This window comes from Ipomoea nil, unplaced genomic scaffold (assembly GCF_001879475.1).
Source record: "Ipomoea nil cultivar Tokyo-kokei standard unplaced genomic scaffold, Asagao_1.1 scaffold0143, whole genome shotgun sequence".
NCBI lineage: Eukaryota > Viridiplantae > Streptophyta > Magnoliopsida > Solanales > Convolvulaceae > Ipomoea > Ipomoea nil.
In genome coordinates, this window is record NW_017616571.1 from 538,351 (window position 1) to 549,022 (window position 10,672).

The following is a 10,672-nucleotide window of genomic DNA, read 5'->3' on the forward strand; positions in this document are numbered from 1 at the left end:
TAACATCGACAACATTTATGCATTATCTTTGTGAACTGTGATGTGTAGATACAGATAGATACAAACGTACAAGAAACACCCATAGTTGCATACAGAAAAAGTTAAAAGTATCAGGTACTGTAAAGCAATATACAATAGCACACGGTTGAGATACATGAAACTTTCGTGTATTTTGAATTTTTGATTGAATTTTTTTTTTTTTTGGCAAGGACAGTTTTAGCATATTCCATCAAAATATTTTAAAAAATGAAAAGGCATAAAATGATGGAACCCTGTATTCAGTAGTTTCCAAGCCTCCATCCGACCCTATTTCGACATCTCCACTCCCCACCCAAAAAAAAAAAAAAAAAAGGAAAAAAAGAAAGTAACGACCGTCTGCTTCATACAGCCACAAATACCAGACAAGCTCCCAAAAAACATTGCTCATCTGTATGATCAGGTTTTAGACATCACAACTTCTAAGATCTTTCCCCATCAATCAATCAACCCGACCACAATTGGAACATCAATAACAAATTTGTGAGGGCAAATCTGAGATTAAATGAAGAAATTCACAAGCATTAGAATTAACCTGTGTTGCCTCCGGGAAGACATCATATGAATCTTGCCCCATTGAAGTTTTTCTTCTCAATAGAGTGCTCTATGTCTACTCCAAGCCTGTTAATATAATCACATATTCACTACCGATCTTCCAGCTTCCAAAATGGTGTTGGCTTTTCTAGATCTATAAGATCAAAGTGTACTTTGCATTGATGTGTTCTGTTATCTCCACTCGCGACAGTTACCACATCTCCAGATACTTTCTGTAGATGGTTGTTCAACCCAAGGAGAACAGTGACCGTGGATTTGTATGCCACAGGTCTGACAACAAAGAGTAGGGCTTGGATCTGTATGGGAGCACATCATACAAGGAACAACTGCAGGAGCATCAGATTCTACAGGAATCAAAGGCACATCCCCAGCGTTAAGAATATTAGACATTTCATCAAGTGGAAGCTCAGATGCATTTTCCCACTTCTCAGTAACATTCCCAGATCCCCCATCAAATGGTGCACAATCATCAGATTCAAGCAACTCGTTGAATGAGAAATAGGTTTGAGGTTCGAATTCCATATCCTCATAGCTGAGACCATCACAATTAAGAACCGCACCATCTTCACAGCCATTTGTTGAAGTATTCCATTCAACTCCAAGATTGGTGGGTAATTCAACTTGAGGATCAGCAAAGGAATAGTCTGGATCATCAGACTTCATAGGCCTTCTTCTGACTGGAAGTTTGGCACCCCAATCAACACAAGGAGTAATCACTTCTCCAGTGGAGCACATCGTATTTTCCCCAAAATTCGTTGAAGAATAATCATTTGAAGGATTGTTTGCAAAAGCAGAATCCAAGTAGTTTCCATGCTTTACATGCCTCCTGATTGTCAATTTTTTAGGCCCCCGTCCAGATAATGATGCAGTGTTTTCACAATAAGCTTCTGGATTTTGTTTAGTAATTTTCTCCATCGATGAAAGAGAATGGAAATCATCCACGATAGAAGCAATTTCCTCCTTTAGGTGAACCATAGGAGTCGAAGGCTCTTCCTCTTGATATTTCTCCGAGATTATCCCAGAATCAGAGTCCATTCCTAGATCATCAACCTTTGAAGGTCTTGAACGGATCCTCTTTTCTGTCAACTGTTTTTTGCTATCTGGATCTAAGTAAGGACAAATAGGTATTCTGATCCTGCGACATCTACAGCATTTGAACCCCACCACATTCGATATCTTTGACTCCTCAAGTTCAAGAGCATCTGCATGATACCAATCTGCAAACACACAAAAATCCAATGCATTAATGGCCAAAGATTATCAGTGAACATCACATACTTTATATCTTGCAAACAAAGAAGCATACTTTGGCATGTTTCACAGTGGATGTACATCAGATTAGAATTATATGCTTTACGGCAGAGATGGCAATCTGGTCCAGACCCATCTATGGGATCGCCCTTTCTAAGAATGTTTTTCTTTCTAAATTCAGCACCAGTGTCAGTTGCATTTGGTTTCTTCCAAATCACACCCCAACTCTTTGTTTTTGCTTTTGAATTTGCAGAGCTAGTTTGTTTCACTCCAGAAGAGCGTCCATTGCCTCCAGTTGACACTGAAAGCCGATTAGAGCTGCCAAGCACTCCCCCTTTGCGGACTGTATCAACATTTGAAAAATCTTGCCCTTTCAAAAGAAGAGGGCTAGTTGGAGATTCGTTACTAATTGCACATCGAGTAACAGAACTGTTTTGGTAACAGTGTTTGCAAGTGATTATGCATTGAACATCTTCATTTATTTTAAGCATTGAACTGGTTGTACACTGCTTGTGACAAAGACCTGCCCAGAAATAAAACATTTGGTGACTAACTGGCAAGACAGAGAAACATCAATATTATTAGAGAAATGGGAAACGGATAGATAATTGCAATACCTTCGCACACACTGCATTTAATGCCATTCCTGAAAAAGTTATTCCACATTAGTAAAATGGACAAGTATGAAATGCCATATTAATAAAAATTAACCAGCTAAATAGCGAATAAATCTATGTCTATATCAGTGTTGGCGGCCCTAGGCTGAGGGGCTTTCAGACCTAGGCAGCTTTAAGTCGGCCAGCCGACTAGGCTCCCTTGGTGCCCAACTCATCGTGTGTGTGTGTGTGTGTGTGTCAAAGCATCAAGTGTCCACAGAGCTTAGCATCGCCTCTCCACAGCGTCAGAGCCTTAGTCATCGTCACAATGGCCACAGACACTCCTCAGCTTCCTCATCCAATCGTCATCAAAGTCTCTACGTTGAGTCATCTAGTCACCACTCCTCATACATATTCCTCCAGCCAAGTACTCAACTAATAGTCTAACATATGTAGTTGACTAGTTTTGGGGATGGCTATATTTGGTAGAGCTTATTTTAAAATTTTAAGCTCCAAATAAATTTTAAGTTATGTTTGGTAAAACATGGAGAGCTTAAAATAATAGCTTATTTTAAAACACTAACCTAAGTACCGTTCCAAAATAAGACAGTAGCTATTAGCTTTTAAGCTTGGCCTATAACAGTCTTACAGCTCACAGCCCACTGCCTTGTATTTATTTATTTATTTTATAATTACTTGGCCACTTAGGCGCTAGGCGCCAGCAGGGCGCCCAACTAGTGCCATCTACAACATTGGTCTGTACACAAGAAAATTGCATACAGTGGACCTCACATGCAGGGTCTGCAATGCAATAAAAATTTTCTAGCGAATAAACAGCAGTATGAAAATAAGTACCTTAACAGTACATCTGTTTGACAAGAAGCACAGGAATGCTTATCATTACCATCTCTCTTCCAAGTGAGATAAGAGAATATATCTCCACGGAATGTCTTTGATGATTTTTTTGACCACTTAGAAAATGCATTCATGGGGTTGTCAATGGGAGATGGAAGATTTTTAACTAACGTAGCTTCATACTCTTTGATTAGATACAGAGGAATACGTGACTCAGAGAACCAATACTTTTCCTTTCCATCCTGTCTTTGCCCTATCTCAATAACACTCTTCATGACACGTGAAGAGAGATGTTTCTGATTTCCAAACGCAACACCATATCTTATTTCATTGTCAACCATTGCTTTATCACATATAAAAGCATTTCTAAAAGCAGATGCTTCAGTCTCCAGACCTTTTCCCTCCTGAACACTTAGTTCAGGACGAACAAGATCACTCCACCTCACATGCATATCAAGGTATCTCACCTGATACAAATGACATGTTCATATGTTAATATTAGAGGAATTGTTATTCTTGTGATTACTTTTACAAGCAATGTCTCTGAACGAATGAAAATTCAAAATGTTGTGATGAAAGCACCTGAAGTGCAAGCTGTGATGCAGTCTTACACATATCAACTGCAGCTCGCCATACCAGCCGTCTGTTTCTTTTTGGAGTTTCAGACCCCTCGCTGTAATATATGCCAGGTATTTTTCTTTTGCCACCTGCTAGACTCAATTTATTAGAGGATACTCACTTTTACAATCATGCTTGGGCAATAGATAGCTTATGGGAAACTAGAATATATATGGCCAAACCCAACTAGACTGGCATTGAAGATTTAGTTGAGCCTAGTTTTATTAGCCTCCCTTTTAAAACAATTTCACAGGCAAATCTATAAGCTTCTATCTGGATATGGTAAGTTCAAAAGTATGCTTAATACCTTGACGCGCTGCTTTATTCACCAAAGTTTTAGGTAATGTCCCTCTTTGAAACATAAACTTTAATAGCATGCCTACTCTCCACCAAGTGTAGTCTGTTAACACACCCTGGCCTTCATCAGCAGCGACAACAGAAACAGCAGAAGGCTTTCTACCACGCCTCCCTGGTTTACGCTTATGAGTTGATCCAGTAACACTTGATGCAGTCTGGGAGACAGAAGATTCAGATGAACAACCATCAACAAGCTTGACCCAGTCAGCAGAAAGAGCAACCGTGCGTATGTTTTCCTCGAGCTTCAAGAGAAGAAGCATTCAATTTTAGTATGAACATAACATAAAAGCTTATATTAGATCATAAATAGTATAATATTTGTTGTGGATTTTTTTAAAGGCAGCAAAATTGAAGGTTCATAGTAGAAATTTGCTTTACAACCAACTCGTTGATCACGTTTGCATTATTAAAAATCTAAAATCCTTTGGACTTACTGCATATATGAAATGTAGAAATGAAGGAAACCATCATCAAATTAAAATAAGTGAGAGTTCGTAAATATAGAACATGTTCAACAGACAGTTAACCAGTTAAACTTGTTTCATCATTAAAAAATACAACTAGCTTTATATCAGTGAAATATCATCAGTCCTTTGCCATGCCTATGGGATAACAGTCACCACCTAACCCTTAAGAGCAAAGAACAAAACTGCTAAAGGGTGAGGATAAAGAGAAACTATCCTGTAGTTCTCCACGACTCCACTTCTAAATTTCTTATCAATTTGGTTAAGAGAGTTGAAATAAACAATAGGAATTATCCACATGAATGGTTTTTGCCCAATTAGCAAGCAAATAAATACTTCGGAAGTATACAAAGAAACAAGTCACACAACCACCTGCAATAAGAAAACACGGTAGTATGGGACACCGCACCCAAAAAAGAAGAAGCTTACTTCAAGTAAAAGAGACTTTATAGAATAGCAAGATGTAGCTTCTTCTGCTAGTCTGCGCCAATTTTTTCTAAAAGCTGCACTTAGAAAGGGACCAACTGTTAAACCCCTTAAACTCTCCTCCATCAATATTATATATGTGGCAATGCCAGGAAGATTTCCATCTCCACTCTTTGCAGGACGAACAGTAGCAAGTATCTTCATGGCCCCTTTAGTTGCATTTGATGCAGCTGCATTTAGCAAGCATGCTTTTTTACTAACCACAGGAGCTTTACAAGAAAGACACCAACTACACCTTTCCCTAGGAACTTCAATAAGTTTTTTTTCAATATTTGGCCAGAAAAAGCGTGTTGCTGCTGATGAGAAAGCTTTTGTCTGAAGTTGAATATCAACAGACATAAGTTTCCGGCGCTTCTCTAAAGAAAGAGACTCAGAAGACTGGTTCTCTTCAGAAGAAAGTATTGCCAGATTAGCAGCAGCAGATGCAGCAAAATCTCCATGTAGATAATTATTTACATATCCCTGAGCTTTGAAGGAAGAGCCAGTGTATAACCCACCTTCAGTAGAATTTTTATAACATCTTTCAGAAAGCACTGCTCCAAGACCATGAACACTATCATATCCTATGCAGTTGCTACTGTTTCTTGAGGTACATGAAGCAGTTTCTATCAAAACTGTGTTTTCTTTCTGAGTCTGCCTAGGAAAATCAACCTTTTGGCTAACTGAGCCAGCACAGACAGTAGGTCTTCCTGGAATCTGCTTAAGTGGCACAGAATTCATATGCTCACTAGCCTGTCTTACAGTGAAATTGCCATTATCAGGATGGACTATTCTACCTGAAGCCTCATTCAGCATCAATTCCTTTGGATACTTATGAAAGTTTGTATTTTCTAAACTTATCTCAGATGCACAACTGGCAATATTCTCGAGTGATGCTACAGAACAACCACTATCTTCTATTCTGTTTGTTATTCCTGTACCAACTTCAGTTACTATGGTATGAGGCAAGACATTGGATGGAATTCCCCAGAACTCTCTAATCCCCTTGCATATTTCTGAATACAAGGCATGATGTTGCACATTTGTATTAAGTGCTTGGAGTACTCTAGAAATATCATTTTCATTGTAGTATCTGAAGCAAGTCTCTGAGTTAGTTGAATCCTTTAACCTGCATCAAATGGTTGGAAATGCATTTGATAAGATAACCAAACTAATAACATAGAAGAGTAATACTTGGGACAGTAGCTCAATAAGAAGGCCTTCCATACCTTCAAATAGAAGATTAAATTTTTTGATAATAAGAAAAGCCAACAAAAATAGACAGAAGAGAAGTAATTAGACAAGAGACATACACAAGTAAATGATCACAACTACCCAAGAAGATTTGTCCATGAGAATCAACACCAAACAATTCTGCTCCTTTTAAAGATGTTCCCCTTATTGGTGTTGGTCTCAGTTCATTAATTCGGCATTCAGGGCAGTACCAGTTTCCATCTGGTATATACATTTTGCAAACCCCTATGCACCTTGGATGGTAAGATGATGGACATCCATCACAGCAAAGCAAAGTTCCTTCCATGCCACAGAGACGACATTCATCACCATTACCATCATGATCCACATCAGTACCAGCATCTGTTGAACTAACTTTTGAACTCAAAGAACTAGCATTATGAGATGACCTCATATCATGATCTTTTGCAATAATCTCCATACTCTCTTGCTCCTTAAAAGCAGATGTTTTAGAGTACCTAGGATGAACCCTTCTTGGTCCACTCATAGGGGCAACAGCAGTCCCATCTGAATCCATTCCAAATTCTGATTCTTCACGTATGTCCATTTCTGCTCTTACTTCTTCAGAATCTAAGACGTCATCACACAAGATCTGCAAAACCATCAGCTTCTGCCCAACAGAAAGAGAATAATATTCCCTCTCTAAAATGTGAGCACTAAATCCTTTCCAAACAGGTGCATTTATGTATCCCATAATCATTAGATACTCGACCAGATAAATTGGCCAAGTCATTGAATCAAGCAAGCTCCAATCCAGGTTCCTACAACCAAGTGCTATATTAAACTCATATTCACTCCTTTCAAAAAAAAAAAAAAAAAAAAAAAAAAAAAAAAAAAAAAAAAAAATCATATTCACAGAAATTTATAAAATAAGAACGCATGCATCATAATTAATTGTCAAATAGAAAAGGATACATGCATAAGAAATTATGAATGATTCCTCCACATGTCAATATGTCATCCACAATAAGGCACAAATGGCACAATTACTATAGCTTCATGCACAAAATTAGGTTTGCAGCATTTTAATCTATACTTTCCTTTAATCTAAATCATGATAACAGATTTAAGTCAAAATATCAAGGGTTCACCATATAGTCAGTACTGCATAGAGAACTCATGATTAGGCATAATTTGTACAACCATGCTTCATAAATATGTCAAAGTCAAACATAGTAGTAACAAAACTATGGTGAGACCTTTAGTCTACAATACAACAATATAGTCATCATACATGGCAATTGATCGCGCATATGTAACATGCGATTTAATATGCCCTCATATCAACAATGCCACAACCACACTAATAGGAATAACTAAACAGTAACTTTGTCCTTTCCTAAACCTTCACATCACACTAATAAATTCCTGACATTTAACTAAGACTGTTGTACAGTCGAATTAGTAGTGATGTAATTAAACACTCACCTTTTTCACTGATCTCATTTCTCAACATCAGTAATAACATGCATTTCTATGACAATATCAAACTTTAGCTTAATCTACAAGTACAGTGAAAAGTAATGCATATGTTCTCTAATTAACAGGCTGAGAGAAGTACCTTAAACATTTTGATGCGCGCTCAGAACCATCCAATGACAGTTTTTCAATATGACGCCTCAAAACCCTCATTAAAGCAACATGAACAGAATCAAGCAATGTATTCGGACTATGACAGTTCAGTGAGCCCACAAAATCATCCAGTGCAAAGGGACTCAAGAATAACTGGATACTAAATGACCTCAAAAAGCTATATACTGAGAAAAGATATGACACAAACTCCTCTGGAACAGCAATATTCCCTGAGGAAGGAGGGAGTTCTGGGGGTGGGATAACAGGTGTCTCTACATTTGAAATCAAATCCAGCACCTCATCTTCTTCAGATAAATCACTCATAGATTCAGCATTATCATCTACTTGCCCAGCTTCAACTTTATAAGGATCAGCACCTCCTAAGTTGGTCAACGGGGGTGCTGTCGTCTCAATAGCTACATCAGTTGGAAGACTGCAATCAGTTGTGGTTACCTCTTTGCTGGATACCAACTTATCTAATTTCTTCTTCCTCTCGAACCAATCACCATCCAATGCATCTTCTTCTATCAAAACCCCCTTTAATTCACTGCTATCCAAGTCTTCACAATCCCCATCTTCATAATTCACCCTATACAACCCAGAATCATAACTCATTATCTTCCCCAGAAACATCCCGCTGCCCTCAAACTCCTTACTAACATATCTCCCTACCAGCACCTTGGACCTCGTACCAACCATCCGTTTCTTCCCATCCTGATCCGCCTCCACACTCTGCACATCATTCCTTCTGCGTTTCCTCCCACGCCGCTCTACTCTCCCGCCCATAGCAGCCACCATCCCCCAACAAATCCCGCCCGAATCCTAATCCGAATCACACCAAATACCCAACACTTGCACGCATTCGACAGCAAAATCCTCTATCGTTTCACAACCCCCGCCAATTCCCCGAAAAAGTTAGGGCTTTGTGTTAAATCACAAAACTCACCAGAGTCACGAGAGAAGACAACACCAAAAATCTGCAAAACGAATCACCTACCAGTTCAATTCAATCGGAAACACCCCGTCAAAGGCGAAATTAGGGTTTTCAGTTCATAACCACACAAAAAATATATATATAACTAATTGAATTCGGGGCTGTTCATTCACCATGAATGCAAATTGTTACCTCACCCGCTACGATGATTCCATCGCCATTGAAGAAGAAGAAGAGATGCAGAAAGCGATAGGGGAAAAAAGAGAGTGGTGCGAAGAGTAGTGGTAAGAGCCCTAAGGCAAAGGCATCACCACATGCTTCTCTACCCTAAAATAGTGAGTCAGGGTATCACGATGTTATTATTACGTGGGTTGATTGGAACGGCAACCCCGAGTTTAACTCGTTGACTCGGACGAGTTGCGGTGCGGGGACTTTTACAATTTAAATTTTTCAGTGCACGTAAAACAAATTATTGATAGAATTTTAATGAAATTAGGATTCATTGTCATATCACGCATTATTAATATTTTTAATTTAAATTTATTTTTTTTATGCTTCTCCCAAAAGTAAATACCTGACCAAATCTATATATATACTATATATCTATCTATACTACTATATATATAAAACAAAACAAAACAAAACAAAAAAAAAACAAAACAAAACAAAATTTCAACTTAACTTCCCGCCCACAATCCTCAAATTTTAATATATTGTTTTCTATTTTCCTATTCGTATTATACTTCTACATTAAAATTCATATTCTAATACAATTCCTAATAGAATATATTCTTCTGTACTTTTCTATTCGTACTATAAATTTACATAATTCTACAATAAAATTTCTATTCTGATATTGTAAAATAGTGTCATACAATTCCTAATAGAATATATTCTTTTCTACTTTTCTATTCGTACTATAATTCTATATTAAAATTCTCATATGTAATACAATAAGATAATATTAAAACACTATTATAATATTCCGTGCGCAACAAATAAATCTAGCAGTACAAATACTAGAAATAGAAAGCAACATATATTATAACTAGTATTTTCACCTGTGCGATGCACGGAATGGAATTGTTGTAATATATTAAGAATATTTAAATCGATATATAATTATTTAAGAGTTAATTTCACCGAGGTCGTTTATCTTTCCTGACAATTCCAAATTTAATCCTAGACTATAGTTATTAATTATTACAATTTATTCTATGTTACAACTCTTACGTTAATATTCTTACTATTATTATTAACACTTAATTACTTTTAGATATTATTATTATTATTAGTTTCTTTTCAAGTACTGTTAGTATATAATGGTCGTGAGGCACAATAATAATATAACCATAATTAAATATTGTTGTATTGTATTCCGGAGTTAATGCCATTTTTGGTCCTAGACTTATTGAGGCATTGACACTTTTCATCCTCCATAATAAAAATTGTCACTTAGTAGACACTGTTATTGGTCGTTGGACAGTTTTGATCCTCCGTCAATGAAGTCGTTTGTTGACCGTGAATTAGAAGGGATTTTCTGTCTTTTTATGTCTTATTCTTCTAATCTTGTTTAAACCAGCGCTGATGTGACTCCTGTGAGGCGAGATGGCGAGACTTGGCGGCTAAGTAGTAACCGTCGGTAGTGAGTAGCAGCGAGTTTCTTCTCCGGCGAGTTGTGGGTACGGCGGCGAGCATACGAAGCAATAACTCCT

General features: G+C 37.5%; 1 protein-coding gene across 2 annotated transcripts; it reads right to left on the minus strand.

The window, feature by feature from the left end:
- LOC109171549 (DDT domain-containing protein PTM-like) lies at positions 1 to 9,303 on the minus strand. 2 transcript variants are annotated; one of them, XM_019320592.1, is made up of 10 exons: positions 9,150 to 9,303; positions 8,013 to 9,000; positions 6,511 to 7,212; positions 5,162 to 6,326; positions 4,219 to 4,510; positions 3,876 to 4,000; positions 3,294 to 3,760; positions 2,460 to 2,488; positions 1,898 to 2,365; positions 1 to 1,808 (listed from the first exon to the last, which is right to left on the minus strand). In XM_019320592.1, exons 2-10 carry the CDS (start codon positions 8,819 to 8,821, stop codon positions 763 to 765), a joined length of 5,103 nt encoding a protein of 1,700 aa, XP_019176137.1. In that variant the 5' UTR covers positions 8,822 to 9,000; positions 9,150 to 9,303; the 3' UTR covers positions 1 to 762. The 2 variants fall into 2 exon arrangements, with proteins under 2 accessions (XP_019176137.1, XP_019176145.1); XM_019320600.1 differs by having other exon boundaries at positions 9,155 to 9,294.
- Positions 9,304 to 10,672: the final 1,369 nt, after the last annotated feature.